This window comes from Marmota flaviventris, chromosome 2 (genome assembly GCF_047511675.1).
Source record: "Marmota flaviventris isolate mMarFla1 chromosome 2, mMarFla1.hap1, whole genome shotgun sequence".
Classification (NCBI taxonomy): Eukaryota; Metazoa; Chordata; class Mammalia; order Rodentia; family Sciuridae; genus Marmota; species Marmota flaviventris.
This window is the reverse complement of record NC_092499.1, coordinates 162,421,743-162,448,986: the sequence shown is the minus strand read 5'-3', so window position 1 is coordinate 162,448,986 and position 27,244 is coordinate 162,421,743. Positions and strand designations below refer to the sequence as shown.

Genomic DNA, 27,244 nt, shown 5'->3' with positions numbered 1-27,244 from the left:
AAAAGGAAAGGTGAACATACACTAAGATGCGTAAGCACTTCAGATTCTGGAGCTTTTAAGAGCAGAAGCAGCCCTCCTGTTGTCACAGCATTTAATCAAAGAGCTCTGAATTTCAAGCCCTTCAATCCACTGGGGCTGTGTTTCCAGCTGGCTAAAAATCCATTGAGAAAAACGCAATGGTTTCATTTTTTACCATTTTCAACTTTGATTACCAAGTGCTTTTTTGACTCCAACATCAGTTTCTTAATTTTACTTATAAATAATATGAAACAGGTGATCTCAATTACAAAATAGATTAGGTAAAGCTTTAATTTAAAAAAAAAAATGGTTGCCTAGAATGAAAATTATATATGTAAATGTAAATGCATTTCAGGGAATTGCTGGGAACAGAAATAAATCTATTTAAAATTGGGTGGGAACTTCACACAGGCAAACAATAAAGCAAAAAGTTGCGTGGAATTGGAACAAAGTGATGTCCTTATCCATTTGTTTCCCTATAAATATTATCTCAAAGGGCTGCAACATATGCTGAGATAAATTAACATTATGAAACGTAAGTGACACACACAGAAAAAAAGTGATTGTTAGAGGGAAAATAGCTAACTGAATTCTAAAATAAAAACACAATTTACAAAAGCAACAAAGGACAGTATGAGGTTCACCAGCAAAGGCCACGACAAGCACCTTTTATCTACGGAAAACACAATTTATTTGGGAAACAAATCTAAATAAATGGAACTTAGGGGAACTGAAGCATCTGAAAGAAGCTTAATGCAAATTGGATAGGGCTTCATAAAAGAAAAAGAATGATTCCCAAATGCTGATATAAATAGTGAGCAGAGAATTTAGTGGAGCTGGGACAGAGACTGTGGCTCTTAAAATACATGAATGTGCAAGGAGAATTCTGAATGTGTCTGTTGGGCTGTTGCAACAAAGAAAATATATGAAGAGGACTGCACTGACATTAATAGAAATAAATAAATAAAATTGACTATTTCAGAAAGCAAGAAGTTTGGCTTTTGAGTTTATAATAGCACTAGATGATGCAAAAGTAATAACCAGAATCTTAAAACACACAAAGAAGAAATAAGGAGGACCAGGAGAGAGAGAGAAAGAGAGAGAGAGAGAGAAAGAGAGAGAGAGAGAGAGAGAGAGAGAGAGAGAGAGAGAGAAGAGAGAAGAGAGAAGAGAGAAGAGAGAAGAGAGAAGAGAGAAGAGAGAAGAGAAGAGATACAGGGAAAGGGCAAGAGATGGAAAATAGAGTAGACAGGAAAATAGGAGGCCCAGACTAGGAGGTTCAATACTGAAAATATGGAATTCCAGAAACAAACCACAGAAACAACCTTGAGAGGAAATCATCAGCAAAGTCTCCCACAAATGAAGGCTATAATGAAGGATTATAAGGAAGACTGAGCATCATGGGATATAAGAGCCCATGGAGGTCCCACAGAATTGATGGGGTGCTTACAAAGTAGATTTCTGAAAGTTTAGAACATTGAGGAAAGAAATAAGCTCCTACATAGAAGCCTTCAAAGCTTCTGGTTAGAGAGAGGGAAAGAATATGGCATTCAGAAAGGATCAAAAATCAAAATGGCTCTGAATTGCTTAACAGCAGTAACGGAGTTAGAAAATGACTGGAGCAATTCTTTTGAAATTCAGAAAGAAAATGGTTCCAACTAACATTTTACATTCAGCCAGTGAGTAGATAAATAAAGACATTTTCAGACACCTTGCTAGAAATTTCCCTCTTACACATCCTTTCTCAGAAAGCCACTAGAGGTGAGTTCATGGAAATGAGGGAGAAAACCAAGAAAGAGGAAGGCATGGGGTAGAAGGCTGCGGGGGGGGGGGGGGAATGGCGAGAGACCCAGTGGGGGCTATAAGTGAACACCACAACTGGCCACCCTGGCCATGGTCAAGGGAAAATAACACACAAGGCTTGTCAGCCTATGGATGGGACCTGGGTTATTGGTGGGTAGGAGGACCTCAGCTTTGGTCATAAAGAGGCATCCCTTGCTTTCAGTGCCTGCTAACCACACTGGCAAGACAGGACAAGGCAGGGAACAAGGCCTCTCACTCTTGGCTTCAGTTGCTGTTTCTTCCCCAGTGCTAACACATTTTGTTTTCATTGTCCAATTATATGATGAGGACTTTTTGATTCACAGCAAGCTTACTTGTTTTCCAAAGAATAAACAATCATTTTAAGGGATTTAAAATGCAAGTTTTATTGCAATTTTAGGTGGTAAGAACTTGGGTGAATGTGGCTGATACACTAAGCCTAAGCAAATCCATCATCAAAATGACTTCAAAGCCTCTGGAGAATATAAAGAGAAGCCCATAAGCTCCAATATTGCCCACTCTCTTAGCTATTATCTGCCAGGCCAGTCTATGGCAGCTCTAGGAGGAGACAGGCATAGATGGCTGCCAGCTCTGAGGTCTCGGGGGGACTAGGCTACACTACCTTCATTTTCAGAACTTATTTTATGTTTTTACAACACAAGTGGACTCATATTTTACCTCATTGCAGTAATTATATAAATATATGCAATATTTAATTATATCTATAGTTGACATCTATACACACCTATAGACAGGTATAATCTATATTCGTATACCTTTATAACTATGATTATGATTATACCTACAATTATATCTATGCAATATAATTTCTAGATAATTACATTTTTATATCTATATAATTATATTTTGTTACAATATGCTTGATCTTTTTTATATTTATTTTTCAGTTGTACCTTTATTTTATTCATTCATTTTTATGTGGTGCTGAGGATCGAACCCAGGGCCTTGTATTTGCTATACATCTTCCCTCCCAGTGAATATTCATCAGATACTGACTGTATTTAAAATAACTCAATTAGGGGGCTCTAAATGACATTTTGGTCATTTGATGGTGCCAGGAAAGGACTAAGAACCTCACTGGTGGGTGGGCCATCCATTTATCTACACACAGGATGGTATGTGTACCGAGAAAAAAAGAAATAGGTTCTGGCAGAAATGAGCAACTATGGCTGAATCAACAGAATGTCACTGGAAATGAATGGAGTAAGCATGATGCTATCATATACCTGATTCAAAAAGGGTCCCAGATTCTAAAAAAATTTTAACATACCTCAGGCATTGCTGGAAGGTGGCCAATGTTTTTTCCATCATCAGTGATTGCACCTCATATCCAGCTATTCTTTCCCCTACTTTTCAGCTGTTTTTCCATCTGACACTTCTCCTGGGGCCCAGGAGCTAATTAAGCGCTTCAGTTTAAAAGACCTTCCCTTCTCACCCCTGTGGTGCCACAGCAGGAATGTGGGATGTAAGGCACAGCAGAGTGAGAAAATATTAAAAGGGTATTTAATTAAGCAGAGTAAGCACTAAGGTCAACAGCAACTGGAAGCTAACATCCATCTCTGAGCAAGGAGGCGAGCCACCTTCAGGTGTGGGCGACAGGGAAGCAAGGTAGCCCAGGATGCTCCTTTTGTCTACCCGACTTGTGATATCTACTGCTTCAGAGGCAATGAAACATTTAATAAAAGAAAACAAATAGCAATGCCTCGCTGTATTTAGGAGGAGAGTAGGAATAACTTTCCTGCTGTTTAACACTACAATGCTCAGGCTTCATTTCATTTTGCTTTTAAAATTAAGCAGGGAAATGAAAAATACTCTACACTGAACTCATATAGAGATCATACACAGCTCTTAGTCTGCCATCTTGAGCTCTTCTGGGTTACTTTCATCTAATGCTACTTCCATAAATAGGAAAGAGTTGGAGAATCCCTATCATGTTTTTGCCAAGCCCCAAACACCTTGTAAATGAGCGAGGGAGCTGGGGAGATGACAGATGTTACCGATTTAACACTAGGGCTGCACATGAGGTGGGATTGTAATTGGGATTGATATTAGAATATCAAAAGCCCAACAAATGGAAAGATTACCACTGCAGTTCTATCTGGGGTGGAAAGAAATAGCTTCTATGATGGTTAATTTTATGTGCCAACTTGATGGAGTGCCTGTGTATTTGGTCAAACACTATTCTGGGCATGTTCATAAGGATGTTTCTGAGTCTGAATAACATTTGAAAAGGTAGACTTGGTAAATCAGACTGCCTTCTTCAATTATCTTCCAGTTAATTGGGTCTCATCTACTCAGGCTGAGGCCTGAATAGGACAAAATGGCTCACTCTCCCTGCAGTAAAGGGAGCACTTCCTGTCTGACTGCCTTGAATTGGGACACCAGTCTTTTCCTGCCTTCAGAATAGAACTGAAACACTGGGTCTTGAGCCTCTCGGCTTTTAACATATACTATACTCTCCTGGTGCTCAGACCTTCAGACTGGGACTGGTAGTGTATCATCTGCTCTGGATCTCCAACTTCTGACTGCGGATCTGGGGATTTCTCAGTCTCCATAACTATGTGTATGTATCCATTTTTTTTTTTTTTTTTTTTTGTGATTTTTCCAGAACTCCGACTAAGAGAGTTTCCAAACCACAATTAGTGAAGTGGTAAAAAGCACTATTTCAATACTATGGGATTAGTGGAGAAATATAAAATTCACACATGCATTTAATTCTAGATTTCACTGTTTTGCTAAGATTCATGTGCAGGGTCTTGGGCATCCACCCCAATTTCATGACTATTCCCTAGGTCTCATTCAACTGAGTGACAAACCATCTCTTTAAGACTTTTCTTGTCTAAGCTGCCTCTACATCCTTGCTCAGGCCAAAATCATGTCTTACGTGGAAGACAGTAATAGTCCAGACATTGCTCTTCCTGCTTCCAGTCTCCTCTGTTCCCACCATCCTCTCCACAGGAAGACCTCACCCTCTAATCCTTGCTTTTAACTTTCCTTTGGCTCTTCACTGGCCTCTGGAACAGGCCAAAGTCAGGAAGATGGCTTGTGAGATCTGGGTCTTCCTTTCACGTCTACCCTCACCCACCAACCTCATCTTCTCAGAGTAGATTCAGATTCTTTGATCCCACCCTAGTCATGAGGAATCAGAATATACTAGAATAAAGCCCAAGATTCTGTATTTTACAAAAGTTGCTCAAGATAATTTCAAATATTGGTCAGTTTTGGAAACCATGCTTTGGGAATCATACCCACTAATCTTATGAAAAAAAGTCTGTGACTATTGCTACAGTTATGACAATGTCTTAAAGTTACTTATTGAGTTGTCTGCTCTGAGAGGACTGTGAGTTCTCTGAAGACATGGTCCATATGACTGATTTCAGGCAGGACAGGCTCAGTGCAGGCATGGAAGAAGTTCTGAGCATGAACAGTGACAGTAATAGTCGCTAGCATGTTTTAATAAAGACAGTAAAGACCCCAGCAGAGAGAGACCACTATCATCAGGTGCTCCTGTGAAATGCAATGGGAAGTACAGCACCATCTGTAAAAGGCTCCTGCCAAGAAGTCAGACTGGAACCTGATCAAGCCTCTGGTTTAAAGAAATGCAGGATTAGAGTAACACAGGGCTGGGCTAAGCAAAACCCCAAACATGAGGAGTTTAACAGATGAATAACAAAGTGTCAACAATATATAAATGGGGAGAAAAACAGGGAGGGGACTCCTGAGAGATAAATCAACTAATGCCATGTGGATATAATTTAGGTCTTAGTTCAGACATATCTATTTTTTAAAAATGAGAAAATTGGTGTGGCCTAACACTGACTTGTTTACACTGAGAGATTAATTTGGTATGTGTGTGTGTGTACATGAGATAATATAGTGCTTATATTATTATTTTTTAAAAGTTTCCCCGAAAATAGAGAAACAACATATTAAAATTTGTGGGACCATATGAAGGCAGACCTCCTCCTCCTCCTCCTCCTCCTCCCCCCCCCCCCCCCCCCCCCAGGGATTGAACCCAGGAGCACTTAACTACTGAGTCACATCACCAGCCCTTTTTATTGTTTGTATGAGACAGGGTAGACAGGGTATCACTAAATTGCTTAAGACCTTTCTAAGTTGCTGAGGCTGGCTTTAAACTTGCAATCCTTCTGCCTTAGCCTCCCAAGCCGCTGGGATTACAGGCATGCTCCACATTGCCTGGCAAGAAGGCGGTTGTAAGAGGAAAGTTTATAACATTGATTTCCTTCATTAAAAAATTAAAATATCCCAAATAAATCATCTAATGTTACACCCCAAGGCCTTAGAGGAAGAAGAAGAATATTAATTCTAAACTCAGTAGATGATTGGAAATAATTAAGAATAGGACCAAAATTAATAAAATTGAGAATTAAAAAAATATAAAGGATCAATACAACAAAGAGTTGGTTCTTCAAAAAGATAAATATAAGATTGATACACCCTTAGCTAATTAACCAAAAGAAAGAGAGAAAAGACCCAAATAAATTAGAGATGCAAAAGGAGCTATCACCACAGACACTTCTGAAATGCAGTGGATCATTAGAAACTACTTTGAAAATTTATACTCCAATAAACTGGAAAATTTAGAAAACACTGACACATTTCTAGAATATACGTCTTACCTAAAAGATAAGTAATAGCCCAGACATTGCTCTTCCAGCCTCCAGTCTCCTCTGCTCCCACATTCTCTCCACAGGAAGACCTCACCCTTCCACTCCTTGCTTTTAACATTCCTTTGGTTCTTCACTGGCCTCTGGATCAGGTCCAAAGTCTAGGCCAAACTTAATTAGAAAGATATAGAAAACCTAAACAGACCAATCTCAAGTAATGAAACTGCAATAACAATTAAGTCTTCCAACAAAGAAAAGCCCAAGGCCAGATGAATTCTCAGCAGAGTTCTACCAGACCTTTAAAGAAGAACTAACACAGTCTTTCTCAAATTATTGGGTGAAATTGAAAGGAAAGAAACACTCCCAAAATGCATTCTACAAAGCCAGTATAACCTTGATGCCAAAACCAAACAAAGGCACATCAAGTAAAAAAAAATTACAGAAAAATGTCCCTGTTGAACACAGATGCAAAAAACCCTTAATAAAATCTTAGCAAACTGGATAAACAGTTGTAAAAGTTCAAAAATACATCAAGAAGATAATAAATCATGATCAAGTGGGTTTCACCCCAGAGATGCAAAGTCGGTTCAACATATGTAAATTAATAAATGTAATTCACCACGTAAATAGAATTAAGGATGAGAGAATCATATGATCATCTCAACAGATAGAGAAAGGCCTTTGATAAAATCCAACACACATTCATGTTAAAACTAGGGGCAAAAGAAACTTATCTAAACATTATAAAAGCTATGTATGACAAACCAAAAGCCAACATCATTGGAAAAATGGAGAAAACCTGAAAGTATTTCCTCTAAAATCAGGAACAAGAACAGGATGTCCATTCTCACCACTCTTATTCAATATATTCTTAAAATTCTAGCTAGAGAAATCAGGCAAGAGAAAGAAATTAAAAGGATATAAATAGGAAAAGAAGCAGTCAAATTATCTCTGTTTTCCTCCACCAGAAGATTTCTAGAGCTGATAAATGAATTCAGAAAAGTAGCAGGAAACAAGGTCAACATTCATAAATCAAAAGATTTCCTATATTCCTATAATAAATCTGCTGAGAAAGAAATCAGGAAAACTATTCCATTCACAAAAACCTAAAAAAAAAAAATGCATCCTAAAATACTTGTAGATGGAATGATTACAATGCCTGCTATTTGTGTTAAAATAACTCTGTGTGTGTGTGTGTGTGTGTGTGTCTGTCTGTCTGTCTGTCTGTCTGTCTGTTGGTCTGCCTGCCTGCCTGTCAAGAGATATAAATGAAAAAAAGATTTGACACACTCTGATTAAAGTTACAGGCTGGGTGAAGGGGAAGGATACAATGGGGTTTATTACATTGCACTTTCTGGTTTTGCATAATTTTTACATGTTGCCATAGAAAGTAAAGAAAAAATGTGTAGGCTACTTGTTTCTATAACAGGGTACCTGAAAGTCACTTTAGTCCAATAAAGCTTGGAAGGTTGGAAAGGTTGTATAATATAGTAGAGATCTGTTGGGCAACAGGAATGCATTCTTTGATTCTAAGAACTATTTTAGCAACCAATATTACCACATTTAACATTCTCAGGTAAAGGCAATGTCTCTTTCAAGCCAAGAGTTGCTAAGAATTGCCAAAGAAAGTCACTCTTGTACTAAAAGAACTGAAGCAATGTCCTTAAATGAAGATGGTTCTCTTATTCATGGGAAAATTCAAGTATATTTGGATGTTAAAATTAATATGCTCCTGAGTCTACATACTGACAAATTATTTTAACTTTTATGTCTGATAGTAGTAAGGGAAATCTAGTTTTAGTGCTGTAAAAATTTAAAAACTAGAGGCAGGAGCAAAATACACTGAGATTTCTTAAATGACCCTTGAAGAAAACATTTCTGCCAATTATACTGACAGTGCAAATAAGCGTAAAAATAGGGGTCCCTTAGAATATCCTAAATGATATTACAAGACAGAAGAACATGAAGGTCCTCTGAAAACATCAAAGTGGAAAAAGTCCTTTTAGTAATAAATGAAAATGACAAGGGAAAAGAACTTTTACAACTATTTATCCAGTTATATCAGTATTCCACCTGGCCTTTCACCTCATTAATGGTTATGTGTGATTATAATACATTTCTTTGGAGCTGGGGTTGTAGCTCAGTGGTAGAGCGCTTGCCTAGCAAGTGTGAGGCTCTGGGTTCGATCCTCAGCACCACATAAAAATAAAGAAATAAAGGTACTGTGTCCATCTACAACTAAAAAATATTTTTTTAAATAATACATTTCCTTTTCAACTTCTGAGTTCAAATGTTTTAATTTGAAAAGGCAGTCCACTGGTTGGGCACTTCATTAACTTCTAGACTCTGAAAAGTATTAATTCACATAGATGTTGAACTTGAGTCTGGGTAGAATGAGTGAATACAAAGATTGCTAGGTAAAAGACAGATACACAGTGACTCTCAAATTTCAGAGTAATGAGGGAGTCACCCTAATGAAATATAAACTATTACGCATTAGCAGTGGAAAAACATGTATGAAGTATAACTTGTTATAAGATGACTGTTTTCCTTCCAACAACAGCTTAACATGATACTTGCAAGAAAAATGACTTATAGGCTTAAGTCCTTCCACCCATCCACTCACCTCTACATCATCATTCCCTTCTTTTTTTAGCAAAGTAATAAGACAATTAAAAAAACTGGATGAAGGATAGAAGTGAAGAGGGAATGAAGGGATAAAAGGAAGAATGGAAAGAGATTAGAAATGCATGATGACCATATATATATTTGTACATATAGGCTTATTTTAGGTCCACAGAAAAACTGAACAGAAGGGATGTAGATTTTCTATATACCTACATGCCTTTGACCCATAAATGCATTCTAAATCCCACACCATTGGATACATTGGTTGTATTTATTCGAATCAATGAGCCTACATTGATATATCATTAACACCCCAAAATCCTCTGTTCTCTGCCATTCATTATTGCCTATCTCTGGAAACCCACTAATCCTTAGTCTCTACAGTTTGCCTTTTCAGAATGCCATATAGTTAAAATCATATAATATGTGAACTTTTCAGACTGGCTTATTTCACTTAGTTATATACATTTAAGTTTCCTCCATGCTTCATAGCTTCATAGCTCATTTCTTTTTAGTGTAGAATGATATTTAGTTGTCTAGCACAAAATATCATTTTAATTTAAAAAAAAATTTAATTTAAAAAATTTTTCCACCTACATAAGGACATTTTGTTTACTTCCACAATTTGGCAATTACAAATAAATCAGCCATAAACATTCATATGCAGGTTTTTGAGTGAATATAAGTTTTCAATGTCTTTGGGTAAATACCGAGGATTGAGACCACTGGATTATACGGTAAGGGTATGTTTAGTTTTGTAAGAATCTGCCAAGTTCTTTCAAAGTACCTTTCCATGTTGCCTTTCAACCAGCACTGAATCAAAGTCCCTGTTGTGCCACATCCTCATCAGTTTTTGTTGTCATGATTGTTCTGACTTTTGGCCATTCTAATAGGTATATAGTGGTAACTTATGCAATCTGCGATTCCTAACGACATATAATAAGCATCTTTTTGTTTGCCATCTGTATATGTTCTTTGATAAGGTGCTGGTTCAGATCTTTTGCCTATTTTTAAATCAGGTTGTGTTCTTCTTTTTGAGTTTAAAAAGTTCTTTTATATTTTTGGGTAACAGTCCTTAATCAGATATGCCTTTTACAAATGTTTGTCTAGTTTGTGGTATGTGTTCTCATTTTCCAGAAAGTGTCTGTCATAGAGTAGGGGTTTTTAATTTTAATGAGGCCTATCAATTATTTATGTATAGAATAGGCCTTCCGTGCTTCATCTAAAATGTCACAGCTATACCCTTATTCTCTTATGTTATCTTTTAGGAGTTCTAGAGTTTTTCATTTTACGTTTAAGTCCATGATACATGTTAAGTTAATTTTTGTGAAAGATATAAGGGCTGCATCTAGATTCATTGTTTTGCATGTGCATGCACATGCTCTTACCAGTGCATGTGTGATTCCAACATCATTGGTTGAAAAGAGTAGTTTACCACCTTTGTTCTTCTATCAAACATCAGCGGATTATGTAAGTCTATTTGGGGGCTCTCTATTCTGCTGCACTGATCTCTCTGTCTACTCTCTCACTAATCAAGATAAACAGTGTCTTGATTAATATAGCTTTAGAATAAATCCTGAAGTTGGACAGTATCAGTTTTCTGACTTAATTCTTTTCCTTCAATATTGTGTTGGCTAGATTAGGTATTTTGCTTCTCTATATAAACTTTAAAATCAGTTTAATAATATCCACAAGATAACTTGATGAGAGTCTGGAACAGATATAGTTGAATTATGAACATATTAACAATGTTGAGTCTTCCCATCCATGAATATAGAATATTACTCCATTGATTTATTCTTTGATTACTTTCACCAGAGTTTTTTAAAAATAGTTTTTTAGTTGTCAACAGACTTTTATTTTTATTTATTTATATGTGGCACTGAGAACTGAACCCAGTGCCTCATACATGCAAGGCAAATGTTCTACCCTGAGCCACAACCCCAGCCCTCATCAGAGTTTTATAGTTTTCCTCATATAGAGCATGTATATATTTTGTTAGCTTTGGAGGTAATGTGTTATTAATTTCAAATTCCACTTGTTCACTGCAGATATATAGAAAAGTTACTGGCTTCTGTATTTTGAACTTATATCCCACAACCTTGTTATGATTATATCACTTTTAGGAGTTTGTTTTTTAATCAATTCTTTCAGACTTTTTACATAAACAATCTATTACCTGTGAGCAAACACAATTTTAAGACTTCCTTTCAATTGGTATATGTTTTATTCTTTTTCATGCTTTATTGCATTAGCTAGGACTTAAAGTATAATTTTTTAAGTTACTATATGACAACTACAATGCAGTTTAAAAAATAGTCATTGTTTCTAATATTTGTTATTATGTATCAGATACCTACCAATAATTTTACTTGAGTTTTTCATTAACAACTATATGAGGTGGGTACTCTTATTTTTCACATTTTATGATGAGGAAAGTCATTCATTAAGTAACTTGTCTGTCCAAGATCATTCAGTCAGTAAATAGCAGAGCAAGTATCAACAACCAGGATTGAAAGATTGTGTTGCCTTTAACCTTTATCTTATATCAATTATACTTTACCTTGTGTATGCCTTTAACCTTTATCTTATATCAATTGAGGATATATTATATGCTATGTTTTCTATTAGTACTTTTTCATACTATTCTTTCTTGATTACCTTGATAACTCTGAAAGGTAATTGTTTTAATCCTTGTTTAGCATTGAGAACAAGAAAGTTCAGGGTGGTCAGTAACCTGCCCAATTATATACTGTAGTGTGAGAGAATTAGCATTCAAACCTAAGTTTAAGTATGTGTTCTCATTTTAAATTTTTTGTCAGAATGAATATATGTCATGTGCTATTTTTAATACAGGTTTAAGTGGCCATTCAAAACACAGTAACTGAGGACCAGATACTGTTAAGGACCAGATACTGTTCTAGACAATGAGGAAGTAAAGGTAAACAAGGCAGTTGGAATCTGTCCTTACCAAATTATCTTCTAGTAAAATGTGCCCTCACATAAAAACATAAATACTTTAAAAAGAAGGACAATCAATCAATAAACATGTGCTAAGTGTTGTAGTAAAGAAACTAGGGAATCTGGTGGGGACTGCAGGGATAATCTCCTTAGTGGTTAGAAAAGGCTTTTTCTGAGGAGAAGATATCTGAGCTGAGGGAGATAGTTCAAGATCCTAGATGTTCTGGCTGACTTAAATCACAACCAGTAAAGAAACAAAGCTCCTGATTGCCAGCTTAGAGTTTTAGAGTGGGAGCCCAAAGATGAAGAGCAACTTTCCATTTATACATAAGTATATCTTATGTCCCCAAGCTATTAGTCATTATGCCAGTACAGAAAGCCATTTTACAATGGAGAAGGAGAAAAATAGCAGGGTAAAACTATTTGATGACAGTGTGGTGAGTCCTCCCTTTCCTCCTGTTGGCCTACATCTGGGTTTGGAAGTTGTTATTCTCCTTGGAAATATTTATTTTAATTCTGCTATCCTCTAAACCAGTGACTACTCATGGAAAATGAAATGGGATTTTTCCCTTCAGTTGGAGACTCCTACTAATGGATGAGATCATAAAATCACAACTCAATGTGATAAGATTTTCATTGTATAAAATGATTTCTTGACATTTAGTAGCCCCAGGATTATACAATTTACAGCTTTTCTGATTCTGTGAAGAACTTTTTTTTTTTTTAATGAAATAGCCCCAAATTCCAGCTCAATCTCTTCTAACACTTCAGCAGCCACTTAACACTCTTTGAAAATGCTTTGCTACTGATGATTGTAGTAATAGACTAATAACAGAAAATAGTCCCTGCTAATGTGAATAAGCAGATAATCAGAAGAAAAGCCCAAACAAAAGAGAAAGAAAGTGGTTCTTTCTATGGAGTGTTTCTTTAATTGTGGACTATGTTTGATAATAGTTCTATTATTATACATTTTGCAAGATGAGTAGAGAATAGATGGAAAGAATGTTAAATTAAGCATGGAATTGCTAAGTATCTTTTTGATAGCTAAATGAATGAGGAAACTAAGAAAACCTGAGGAATTCTGCCTCCCAAAATTTACTTTGAAACTGAAAGCCTCATTCTATAAAAACGTCTAAGCCAAACAATTCTATTGTTGGAAATTCAAGGTTTGAGGGTAAAATGAAAGTGAAGCAGAATGAGAAAGTGTTGTTAAGAGAAACTAGACTGTGTTGCAAGTACCATTATCCAAAAAGTGAACCTTGACTGTGGAGTGTAGTGGGGATAGATCAATACTGACAGCCATTTCTAATACCTATATTTAGCAAATAAAGCATTTGAACTACTGAGACTTCCATGGACCATAAAAACATCTGAAGAATACCAATAATCCCATTCCACAGACATGCCTGAAAATAGACAAAAACACAAATATTGTACAGATCATGAATATAATCAAACATATCTTTGTCCACGCTAATAAGGATAAGTACCACTTTTTGTCATATTTAAAACCTTACCCTGTTCCTGCTTCCCAAGTAAGAATTATTAATATACTAATCACAGAATGACCCCAGCATTCAATCCAGAGCAAAGGCCTACTTTCTTGCATAATGTACCAAATCACCTAGGACACACTCAAATCCTCCTGCAACTTTTTAACAGTTTTTTACTGAGATGCACCTATGGTTCCTATGGTCCCCCTAGAAATCTTCAAAGATTCCATGACTCTTTATGAACAAAAGTCCTAGGAAGCATTTGAATATGATAGAACAATTACAGAATGGATTCTGCAAAAACAGGCTCCAAAAATTGTTGACCAGATACTATTTGTGGGAGTAGCTAATACAAATTCATCAATAAGAGATCAAATTTATGTTCCTCCACTTATTTTATTTTCCTTTGTTGCAGGAAGTCAATAAATCTAACATTATTTTAAAAATAAGTATATTCCTGGAGGTCTTTGACTGAAAAGCATTGACATTTATCTATTTTCTTCACATGCAGAAGCCCAGGGGATACACTAGGTCATCTGGGGATTCCACAGAAGGTAGCCTTGCAATCAATAACCTTGTAGATATGCAAAGAAAACTAGCTGTACACCACTGTTGAACCTGGAAATCGTTGAAGCCATGCAAATCTGGAGGAATTGTGTCCTTTTCATATGATGCTATGCCTCTCATTTTTTTTTTTTTCACATTGTACAATAGCTCCACCATGACCAAATCCTTCAAAGGAGCAGAACCAGGACTGAAGACTAGGAATCTGCTCCCAGGCTCACACTCTTAGCTATCACATTACTTCTGGCCTATCTAACAGTGCTTCAGCAAATGAGGTGAAAATGGGAAAGAAAAAAGAGGTGGCTTTGGGCTGTTGTCTGCTCTTGTACTTTGAAAATAAACTTCCTAGACATTTTTCAGGTTTTTACTTCCAAAGGTAAATGGATTATTCTGGAAAGCTTTATGGTTTTAGAGGATTTCATATGTTTTCCTTAATTACAGTTATTCCCTAAAATGACAGACTATTAGGATGATTAGTAGAATGTTTTCAAGTAGATAATGTTCTCTGAAATTAGTAACCCAAAATGCACCTCTCATCAATGAACAAAAATAAAACAAAACAAAACAACAACAACAACAACAAACCCTCATTAATTTGGAGGCTAATTTGGGCAGACTGAATGGAATGGCAGTGGAGCTTAATTAACATTGTGGTGATAATCTTAAAAGGTGGTGTTTCTGCAAAAGCGATGACTTTTTTTTAAACAGAAAGATCCAACCCATTTAACACTTACAGGAGATTAGTCAAGAGAAGGGACTTGTTCTAGAACACACTTGATTGTGAGCTAAGGCTTTGCCACATACTAGCTATGGGACCTTTATCTTCTCTAAGACACAACTTCCTCACCTGTAAAGTGGACAGAACTCTACCTCATCATCTGCTTGTGAGAGGTAAATGGCCTGATATTATAAGTATTTTCACTCATGCTTTGCCCTTAGTAAATACCGAATAAGTATGAGAAAGCAAGTATTATACAGATATATATAAAATTGCTGATATTTCACCATTTCTGAACTATAGCAATTGCAGTTTCTTAACATTCAGCTAAACAGTCATTGTATCTACCTTCAAATACAGATCAAAATAACCTATCAGGCAGAGACTGAGTGTGTTAGGTCCCTGTTACCTACACTGCTTTGTCTGCTGACATGTGCCCTGGACGATAGCCAGGGACAGAAGGAATGTGCAAGCCTGGGAAGCACAGCACATGTGGTGTGAGCATAATCCTCCAATGTCTGAAGACAGGGTCTGCCCTCAAAGTGCACAGTCACCCTGAATTGGCCAAGAAAGCAATCTGAGGTCCATGCAAGCTAGAAATCTTCAAAGATTCCATGACTCTTTTTGAACAAAAGTCCTCGGAAGCATTTGAATATGATAGATAGAGCAATTACAGGATGGATTCTGCAAAAACAGGCTCCAAAAATTGTTGGCCAGATACTATTTGTGGGAGTAGCTAATACAAGTTTATCAATAAGAGATCAAATTTATGTTCCTCCACTTACCATCAGCACATTCCCATCCCTACTTTTGATGGTACTATATGTTAAATGTCTCACTTCTGGGCCTCTGCACCATCACCATTACCACTAGACACACTACTAATATTCCTCTCTACAATGCAAGAATATTAGTCTCTAAAGCGTCTTATGATATAGATTTTTGGTCCTGACCATCATTTTAGAAAATAATTATTTTAACAGATTTAACATTTATCATTTGAAAAGGGTCAGTATAGTGTCTTTACACTTAATGTGGCAACATTTCATACCTTTTTTCTGATAAACTCAAAACATAAGGTCCAAATCTTGGAATTATTTTAATAACAAGGAAGATCAAAACACAATTAAATACTTGCTTAAAACACCACTTTACACAGATCCGTGAGGGTGACAAGGCTTATAAAGTTTTACTTCTGGACTTTAATAATATTTCAGATAATTCCTTTTAAGTAAACATCATGTATATTAGCTCGTGCAGATGAGTCCTACTCAGATTCACCTTTCTACATGAGTTTATATTATACCTCCAGACAAAATACCATATAGGAATTTAAGCATGGTTTTAGAGGGAAAAAATGTTTCTGTTATATTTGTATTCTTTAAAAATATCTCGCCTTGTCTCCAGAATATATTAAGAATTAACTAAATGTGTGGTAAGTTATATAAGAAGTTCAGGGAAAACAGCTATGTTAGTTTTCACATAAAAATACCCTAAGTCAAGCAGTGACTTCTGATACTAGAAGATCAAAAGAAAAGTCACAATAGTTATAGGAAATTAATGCAAGAATCTCAGATTAATTTTCCATTAAAGTGAAGATGAATTATGCTTGCTTCTTGAAAAGAAGATAATGTTCTAAGATTAACATTCAATATTAGGTGAAATGCACTTCTCTTTAGGTGTGGAATTCTTTCTATACAGGATAACACTGCAAGTAAGTAACAGTCACAGGTGACCAGAGGGGATTGTTAGTACTTTTGCAGTACTATCATTTGGATAAGTGCCTATATATTATTATTTTTAATTTTTTTAGTTGTAATTGAACACAATACCTTTATTTTATTTTATTTATTTATTTTATGTGGTGCTGAGGATTGAACCCAGTGCCCCGCACATGCTAGGCGAGAGCTCTACCACTGAGCCCCAGCCTCAGCCCCTAATGCCTATATTTTAAAGACTTCGTGTCCAGTTTGGACTATGGGGAGGTAGCAGAACCTTTAAGAAGTGGAGTCTAATAAGAGGAAGTTGGTCATTGGGGGAGTGCTCTTGAAGGGACTACTGAGACCAGGGCCCTTTCCCACTTCTCTCTTTGCCATGAGGTAAACACCTTTCTTTACCATGTGTTCCCTCCATCATGCACCACTTTACAACAGGGCCAACTGACAACGGACTGAAGCCTCTAAAACTGTGAGCCAAAATGAACCTTTCTTCTTTTTATATCTATTATCTCAAGTATTATCTTATAGTAATGGGAAGCTGATTAACACAAGGAAGGGTTTGCAACAGCCCTTTCTGATGATGATTCTTAGAAGTGTGTAAAACTTCCAAAACTCAGTTCTGAAGTTTTGAGGTCTCTTCAAATGTATAACTCCACAGTCTTACTCAAATGCCTATAAGCATGGTCATACTCTGAAACTTGTACTTCCTTAGATCAGTTCTGTATTGTGGGTCTCAAAATCCTGGAATGTCCCCTAAGGACAGATGATTATCAGTCTTCAACTTTTCCAAGTGCCTTATTTTCCCCTCACTGGAACCTCCAGCTTCTAGATATTTTCCTAATCCTTTGGTACATTGACAGTAGTGGAAACCATGGTCAACCATTTTTACCCAGGTGTCATTAGAAGAATCAACCTAATTTCTATGTAGCACTTCACAATTCAGAAAGGGCTCTTGCAAACCCTTACTTGTTGATTTCATTTCTAACACTGTAGGTCTTAGATTCCTCTTAAAGTAGTAGTGAAGGGAACTTTGAGAGGCCCCCTGAAAGCATGCAGACACAAAATTTTTGTAAGATATTTGTACTTTTGTCTCCTATCTGCTTAAACAGCACAATGGCCAGGGAGTGACCAATAATTGAGGACTATCTGTGACCATATCTCAGTGAAAACAGTTGGTCCATGCCTTGGCACAAAAACTCAGATTCCAGCCAAATAAGCAATTATGTCCCCCCAAAAAACAAATTAAATGAAGAAATCAACAATGTGTATTGGCAGTAAGGCAGTCAGAAAAACAACAGTTGTGTTAAATTGAGTTCTTATATGTAGTTGGCTTGAAAGATTAAGTTATAAGTCCAAAGAAGCCTAACTATAACTAAAATAGGAATGCATTTTTTTGCTTCCAACTGTCTTGAAAAAGTAACAATGATGCAATACTATAAATCTTCAGTTAATTAATTCCAAGTTTTCTGCAGCAAGCTTTGCACCTCATCCTATATTACATACCATCTGTCTATGGTGAATATTTAGTTCTCACTAACATCCTGCTTTCCTACTCTCAGTACAAATGTATCTTTTAAAAATCAGAAAAAATGTTCTGCTAGACCAGAGAGGGATAAGGACTTGTATTTCAAATAAACTGATAATAGTGGCTTTATAATCGATTGCTGCCATCTCCTGTGTTAACAAAGCAGCACCTTCATAAGCGTGAACAAAAACAAAACTGTTTAACAGGAATAATTCCTACCAATCAGAAGGCAAATTTTCTACACACAGAGAGGAAAAAAATGCTTAATTCTCTTACCTCTAAGTGACTTCGCCTCTCAGCAATCACACGTTCATCTTTGTTTCCAAATAGTTTCTTTGGGGGGAATTCAAGGGCAGCAAGCTGAAATACATATTTTACAAGAGCTTTGTTAATATTAAACCTAGGATCTTTGGGCTATCATTAAGTTATTATTTGGAATCTCTATCATGGGGAAACGAGAAAGAGGCTGAAAGGTTAAAGATGGTGGGTCTTGCATCAGTTTGCCACCAACCATGTGACTTTAGACAGACATTGCAATCTTGGGTCAGTGGTGGAACCTGATTTTTAATACTGTCTCATATCATGTATCAGACTCTGTGCCATATGGTGTTCTGCAATTTTTGTTTTTTAGAATACAAGTTTGTTCTTTCGCTCCTCTTCTTTACTTTTGTGTTGAGATGAGAATTTGAAAACTCAACCTACACACTACCAGAACATTTTGTAAAATAGCTCTGAGATGACTGCTAAGGTTCTCTAAACATTCTATACTGTCTTTTTTCAGTTCCTATTGCAAATGAAGACTGCCCATGTGAAAAGAGGGCTTCTTGTGGAAGCTTTCACTTTATTTTCCCAAAAGTGAAGGTTCAGAATTAGTTTTAACCTGGTATTGAAATTTCAGTCATTTTTCTTATGCTTTTATTCTGGAAAGTATAAAAATAATAATAAAAAGATAAGTTTTATTATAAGCTCCCAGGCTACAAAGGACTCTATAATCTGGTCAGAAACTGCCCTATCTGCTTTGGCAGAATGAATGTTAAACAGAAAAAACTGCTCTGTTGATGGAATTCACCATTTCCTTCCCTTCTTACCTTGTCGAATCCAGACAAATTGAAGCCAATGAAGCATTATTAAGAAAAAAATGAACATTTCTCTCACAATGTAGGACATAACATGACACCAAATTCCTATTTTATACCTATGCAAATATATAAGTTGATTTATATTTATATGGCCACAGCAGGAGTAAAAAATTAAGGATTAACACCTGTATATGTAAGATTTAAAAAACATAGTACATTAAAATATACTAGACATACAGAAGAGTACATATATAATAAGGGGACAAATTGATGAATTTTCAAGATCTCGATACACTATGTAGCTAGCAGCCAAGTGAAGAAATGAAACACTGCCCTCTCCCCAGGAACCACAGGTACTCCTTCCAGTCACTCCCTCCCACGTCTGCAAAGTCAATGCTAGACTGACTGACTTCCAACAGCATAGTTTGATTCTTCCTATTCTTGAACTTCATGTAAATAGCATCATGTAATATGAAGTCCTTGGTGTCTACCTCCTTTTGCTCAAGATTCTGTTTGTGAGATTCATCTGTCATGTTATGTGTGGCGATAAATGTTCATTCTCATTGCTGTACAGTATTCCATTATGTGAACCTTCTACAACTTATTTGCTCATTCTGTTGTTATTGAGATCTTTGTTCATTTCCAGGTTTTGTCTCTTATCTATCTATCTCCCATCTACTTCTGTTGGTTATACTCTTAGGAGTAGAAATGATACTGGGCCATTTGTTACACATGTATTCATCCATATTTGTAAATTTTGAATGTTTTTTTTCCAAATTGTTTTGTTTTGTTAATTAACTGACAATTCCTTTCAGAAGTGACTGAGAGACTCAGTTGCTCCAGGTCCTCACCAGGGCTTTTTAACTAAACTGTCTTTTCCATCTTAGCATTTCTGGTGGATGTGGAGCAATTTCAATTATGGTTCACATTTGCATTTCTTTGATGACTACTGATGCTGAACATCTTTTCATATACTCATTGACCATCTTGTTAGTCACTTTGGGAAGTGTCCATTCAAATATTTTGCCCATTTTAAAATTAGGTGTCTGCCTTTTCCTTAGTAATTCTCTGTGTCACATTCTTTTTTGCTTTTTAAAATTTTTTATTTGTTCTTTTTAAGATATACATGACAGTAGAGTGTATTTTGACATATTATATATACATGGAGTTAACTTATTCTAATTAGGATCCCATTCTTGTGGTTGTATATGATGTGGAGTTTCACTATGGTGTATTCATATACGAATATAGTAAAAATGGGAATGAAATGGATATAACTTTTCACACTCTTAGAGGTGCCCTTGATAACTTTTTCAAAGTTAATTGTCAGTTGGGCTAATGTTTGCTCCTTTCATACTCCAGTGCTTTTTATTTTTGTCTTGTCTTGGTACTATGGATTGAACACAGGGCTGCTTTACTACTGAGTTACATTCCTAGCCCTTTTTATATTTTATTTTGGGACAGGGTTTTTCTAAGTTTCCTGAGCTGGTCTTGAACTCGTCATGTTCTTGCACTGCTGGAATTACAGGAGTGTGCCACTGTGCTTGGTCTCCAGTGCTTTTTCTACCAAAACAGAGGAACATTGGAATAGGTGATGCTAACACTAAGGGATGGAATTCCTCTCCTCCTTTTCTCACCAATGTTCTGATTTTGTTGGAACTCTTGATCACTGCCTAGCAGCCACCTATTCATATTGCTGATTTAGAACCCTTAAAGAAAAGTTGCTTTCTTTAATCTTTATCCTAGATCTCCAAAGCCTTCACACCAGCTTCTATACACTGCAGATATCCTTTATCTCATGGTCATTAAAGACATAGAGTCAGTCCTGATCTATTCTTCATCTTGACTTTGCAACCCACAGGTAATTTTAAAATCAGTTTCAGATAAAATGCAAATTCACTGGCACTGAGATAAGACAGACTCAGTTTGAATCTCAGTTTGACCAACTAGCTAATTAACTGTATTTCTCTGAACCTGAGTACTCTGTTAAAACACACACACACACACACACACACCCCAAATCTGATGGGTTTCTGTGAAGATTTAGTACAGAATGGTGAACAGACCTTACCCATATTATTAGTTGTCAGAGATAGGTAACAACTAAGAAAGCATTATGCCTGTGTGCCCTCACTCCCTCTCTCCATCCACTGGGCTGGTAAGGTAGCTTCGAGGAACAGAGGGTTTTCTAGAAACTGGCCTTATTGGCACAAACACTTTTCCTCATGTTGTTGTTCAGAGATTACAGGTACATCAGGGCTCAACTTCTGAGCTTCATCCAGCCTCAATTTCATCTTATACAAATGTGCTCCCCCCTGACGCAGGGATGCTGAAAGCTTGACAAGCATACTTTTGCAGTTGATTGTTTTGTAATCTTTTATGTGGCTGATGAGGTGAATTATTTTGTGAGGAGAAATGGATGGTCACATTCATGGACTCAATCAGAAATGGTGCACTGAGAATTTAAGGTATCTGAACCAGGTAAGGAGCAACCATTAGAATTTCCTTGAGTGTACTCCCTGGATGGAGGTTAATATTTTGTCTATAAATAACAAACATATGAAACAACCATGTATACAACAAACATGTATATGAAGGTATATACAGTGTATAGAAACTGTTGATGTGAAGACTTTGGAGAGCTAAGATAAAGATTAAAAAAAACTTTTCTTCAAGTGTACTACACCAGAAATGGCTTAGTGCACTTAAACATACTAAGTGACTAGCAGATGGGGAGCATGTACAGCATGGATATGAACATACGGCTGCTAGGCAGTGATCAACAGTTTCAACAAGAGCTGCCAATGGAGAAAACTGTACCCCAACAAGGGAGCAGGAGAACCACAGGGGCTGGCAATAGCAGTGAGCAATGGCAGAAAGAGAGAGGGGTCTAGAGACGAGCTCCCTGGAGGCCCATCCTAGGACATACAAACCAAGTTAGCTCCGATCACCTTACTCCTCTCTAGCTAAAAGATAAAAATAATGATAGCTCTCCTTATATGTAGTTAAAGGGAGGAAGGAAAGGAATAGAAGCAGAAGTTCTATGTGATTTAGGAGAGAAATGCAAGCTGCTGGACCCACATCCTATTAGTGGGGTTGGGACAAGAACAAACTAAAGCAAAGTCAAATCCATGATGCAAAATATATAGAAAAGAAACGCCTCCATTAAAATAACTATGTTTATGACAGAAATAGCTTTCTAGTTGCAGCACGAGAGAACAGATTCCCTCTGACAGTGTGGAAACTACCTACATTTCTCCCTTTCTGAGAACTTACCAGTGATGTTTAGGTCTTCCTATCTATTAATTTAGGTTGGGTGAGATAAAATTTCCAATTCTCTTAGTTAAAAAGTATTGGGTATAAAGCATTTCATCTAAGTATGCCTTGATTAATATTTTGACACTTTAAAGTGACTACTGGGGGTCACTTAAATTTCCATCAACTGTATTTTCTGCTAAGCAAAAGTATTCTCATTTGTTGGGTTGCTGAATGACTATATCTAAGTAAATTTATTTCAAAAGAATACTATTCTCTCCATATCTATAATTTTGTTTCCCATAGTTTCAGTTATACTCAGTCTGAAAATATTAAATGGAAAATACCAGAAATAATTAATAAATTTTTAAGTTTCATACTATTCTGAGTAGTGTGATAAAATCTCACTTCTTCTTGCCCAAGCTATGAATCATCCCTTTGATCAGTGTATCCACACTGTATATGCTACCCATCTGCTAGTCATTTTGCAGCTATCTTGACTGTTACTAGATCAATTGTTCCAGTATTGTTTGTATTCATGTAACCCTTATTTTACTTAATAAAAGCCTAAAAGCACTAAAGTAGTGATGCTGGCAATTCAGATATACTAAAAAAAAAAAAATCTATAAAGTTCTTTCTTTTAATAAAAAGTTAAAAATTCTTAACAAGAAAAAAATGTATGCTGAGATTGTAAGATTAACACTTTAAAAGTATGTGAGAGAGATGGAGGGAGGGAGAGAGAAGAGGTGAGAAATTAAGAGCAAGAACACACATAAACACAATAATTTAACTTTTATTACAGTATATCACTCTAATTGTTCTATTTTATTATGTTATTATTATTAATCTCTCACTGTGCTTAAAAGTTAAACCTCATCAGGGCTGGGGATGTGGCTCAAGTGGTAGCGCGCTTGCCTGGAATGTGCAGGGCGTTGGGTTCGGTCCTCAGCACCACATAAAAATAAAATAAAGAGGTTGTGTCCACCGAAAACTAAAAATAAATAAATATTAAAAAATTCTCTCTCTCTCTTAAAAAAAAAGTTAAACCTCATCATAAGTATGTATATATAGGTGTCAGTACTATTTGTGGTTTCAAGCAACCATGGGGATCTGGAAACATGTCCCCCAAGTGTTACAGGGGACAATTAATAGTGGCTGACACAGAACATTTATAGTCATATTCCTGATCCCATCCTTCAGCAGAAAAAAGAGACAGTCATCTTTATTTGGATTGGCTTTCTGTTGCAAATAAATAAACATCTAAAAAAAATGGGGAAAGACAGAGGGCCGTGGTGCCGACCTGCAGTCTAACTAGAGTGGGAAGAAGGAGAACAGAAGCAGGAACTGCTGTTTCATTCTGAAAATGACAATAATACAGTAAAAATCCTGTGAGAAGCCCAGGGAAGAAAAGAAGCCTAGACTCTCGCCTTCTACAAGTGCAAAGGCATTGCTTCATTTGTTTTAAAACGGAACAGCAAAAGCAACACTCTGTAGATTTCATTTATGAATTTTGAATTAATTAAACTACCTAAAATGTTTTAAAAATAAACAATTTATCCAGATAAAAAAGCAATTGGCCAGGACAAATAATTATGCCTGGAAGAACAAACAAAAAAATAAGAACAAAAAACTTCCATTTGTTGAACATTCTGCTGTCTAAAATGCAACATTTCCAACAAATTAAGACTATATGAGAGAAGTTTATACAGGGAGTGATCCTGAATTATCCTTGATGCCTCCACTCATGTCCCACAAACATTATCATCTTTTGTTTGCTTGTTTTGGTTTCTCACATTAAATAAAAACTTCTAAACAAAATCAGCAATATTATCTGTACCTTTTCATTTCTTCTCAAGTACTTTGTATTTACACATTTTCATTTTTATTGCCTCATTTTTCTAATCTAGCAGAAATTATAGATTTGATTTTCATGAGAAGTACTGTTAGGAACAATCTGTAGGTGGAGAGACTCCTCTTTGATTTCCCTTGTAACCTGTGAAAAAGGAAATACAGTGTCCTATATATCAAAATCTTAAAGTCCCTGAAGTTCTATAGTCTTCTCAGGCATTCCAACTGCACTGGGATCACTCTGTCTTTGACTTTACATGATCATTCTGGGAATCTACCTATGTTGTCTCCTTCTTCCAAAACCATAAGCCCCATCTAATCATGAGAAAACATCAGACAAATCTCAAATGGAGACATTCTGTAAAAATACTGATCAGTTACCATCAACAGTGTCAAAGCCATTTAAAAAAAAAAGTATGAGAAACTGTCACAATCAGGAGGGTCATGAGAAGAGATAAGTAAATGTAATGTAATATTGTGGATGGGATCCTAGAACAGAAAAAGAACATTCAGTGAAAACTAAGAAAATATGAATTAAGTGAAGACTATGGCTAATAATTATATACCAGAATTGGTTCATCAGTTATTTTAAAGGTACTCTTCTAATGATAAAATATGTTAATAATATATATTAATTATATGTTAATAATTAATAAAACTCTGCACTATTCTCATCTTTTTACTGTAGTCTAAAATTATGGATTTCTTGTTTCTGAACATATATGTAAGGAACTTGGAAGTCATCACTCCTATTCTTACAGCATGAAAAAAGCTGAACCAAACTGAAAATCAACAACTCTTCTCACATCCAGGAAAGAAGTGAAGTCACAGGGCAAGCTACTGACCCAAACTGGACAGACAGATGGTGGATACAGAGAATTACAACTTATCTGGCATAGAAACCCATAGCCGGAGTCAATATTGGTAGAAACACTTTGAACTGTAATTCAGGAATTGCTGGAGGCTCAGGATAGACTTGTATGAATACTAAAAATGGCTGAGGGGGTGGATAATTTTAGGGGGCAGGTCTCCACACTTTTGTGAGTTTTATTTTTTTTTTGATTTTTTTTATTGGTTGTTCAAAACATTACAAAGCTCTTGACATATCATATTTCATACATTAGATTCAAGTGGGTTATGAACTCCCATTTTATCCCAAATACAGTTTGCAGAATCACATCGGTTACACATCCACATTTTTACATAATGCCATATTAGTGACTGTTGTATTCTGCTACCTTTCCTATCCTCAACTATCCCCCCTCCCCTCCCCTCCCATCTTCTCTCTCTACCCCATCTACTGTAATTCATTTCTCTCCTTGTTTATTTTCCCATTCCCCTTACAACCTCTTATATGTAATTTTGTATAACAATGAGGGTCTCCTTCCATTTCCATGCAATATCCTTTTTCTCTCCCTTTCCCTCCCACCTCATGTCTCTGTTTAATGTTAATCTTTTCCTTCTGCTCTTCCTCCCTGCTCTGTTCTTAGTTGCTCTCATTATATCAAAGAAGACATTTGGCATTTGTTTTTTAGGGATTGGCTAGCTTCACTTAGCATAATCTGCTCTAGTGCCATCCATTTCCCTGCAAATTCCATGATTTTGTTATTTTTTAGTGCTGTGTAATACTCCATGGTGTATAAATGCCACATTTTTTTTTATCCATTCATCTATTGAAGGGAATCTAGGTTGTTTCCACAGTCTAGCTATTGTGAATTGTGCTGCTATGAACATCGATGTGGCAGTATCCCTGTAGTACTCTCTTTTAAGGTCTTCAGAGAATAGTCCGAGAAGGGCAATAGCTGGGTCAAATGGTGGTCCATTCCCAGCTTTCCCAGGAGTCTCCATACTGCTTTCCAAATTGGCCGCACCAATTTGCAGTCCCACCAGCAATGTACAAGTGTACCCTTTTCCCCACATCCTCGCCAGCACTTGTTGTTGTTTGACTTCAGAATGGCTGCCAATCTTACTGGAGTGAGATGGTATCTTAGGGTGGTTTTGATTTGCATTTCTCTGACTGCTAGATATGGTGAGCATTTTTTCATGTACTTGTTGATTGATTGTATGTCCTCCTCTGAGAAGTGTATGTTCAGGTCCTTGGCCCATTTGTTGATTGGGTTATTTGTTAACTTATTGTCTAATTTTTTGAGTTCTTTGTATACTCTGGATATTAGGGCTCTATCTGAAGTGTGAGGAGTAAAAATTTGTTCCCATGATGTAGGCTCCCTATTTACCTCTCTTATTGTTTCTTTTGCTGAGAAAAAACTTTTTAGTTTAAGTAAGTCCCATTTGTTGATTCTTGTTATTAACTCTTGTGCTATGGGTGTCCTATTAAGGAATTTGGAGCCCGACCCCACAATATGTAGATCGGAGCCAACTTTTTCTTCTATCAGACGCAGAGTCTCTGATTTGATATCAAGCTCCTTGATCCATTTTGAGTTAACTTTTGTGCATGGCGAGAGGAGGGGATTCAGTTTCATTTTGTTGCATATGGATTTCCAGTTTTCCCAACACCATTTGTTGAAGATGCTATCCTTCCTCCATTGCATGCTTTTAGTCCCTTTATCAAATATAAGATAGTTGTAACTTTGTGGATTAGTCTCTGTGTCCTCTATTCTGTACCATTGGTCCACCTGCCTGTTTTGGTACCAGTACCATGCTGCTTTTGTTACTATTGCTCTGTAATATAGTTTGAAATCTGGTATCGCTATACTGCCTGATTCACACTTCCTGCTTAGAATTGCTTTTGCTATTCTGGGTTTTTTATTTTTCCAAATGAATTTCATGATTGCTTTATCTATTTCTACAAGAAATGCCGTTGGGATTTTGATTGGCATTGCATTAAACCTATAGAGAACTTTTGATAATATCGCCATTTTGATGATGTTAGTTCTGCCTATCCATGAACAGGGTATATTTTTCCATCTTCTAAGATCTTCTTCTACTTCTCTCTTTAGGGTTCTGTAC

At 36.3% G+C, this 27,244-nt stretch overlaps 1 protein-coding gene across 2 annotated transcripts in view; it reads right to left on the bottom strand.

Annotated features, from left to right (window-relative positions):
* The window catches only part of Kif16b (kinesin family member 16B), a 300,714-nt gene that overhangs the window by 23,919 nt on the left and 249,551 nt on the right, over window positions 1–27,244 (bottom strand). For both annotated transcript variants that reach the window (XM_027921573.3, XM_071608712.1), the window contains one exon: window positions 18,372–18,455. In XM_027921573.3, coding sequence (XP_027777374.1) covers window positions 18,372–18,455 — 84 coding nt within the window. The remainder of the gene's footprint in view (window positions 1–18,371; window positions 18,456–27,244) is intronic.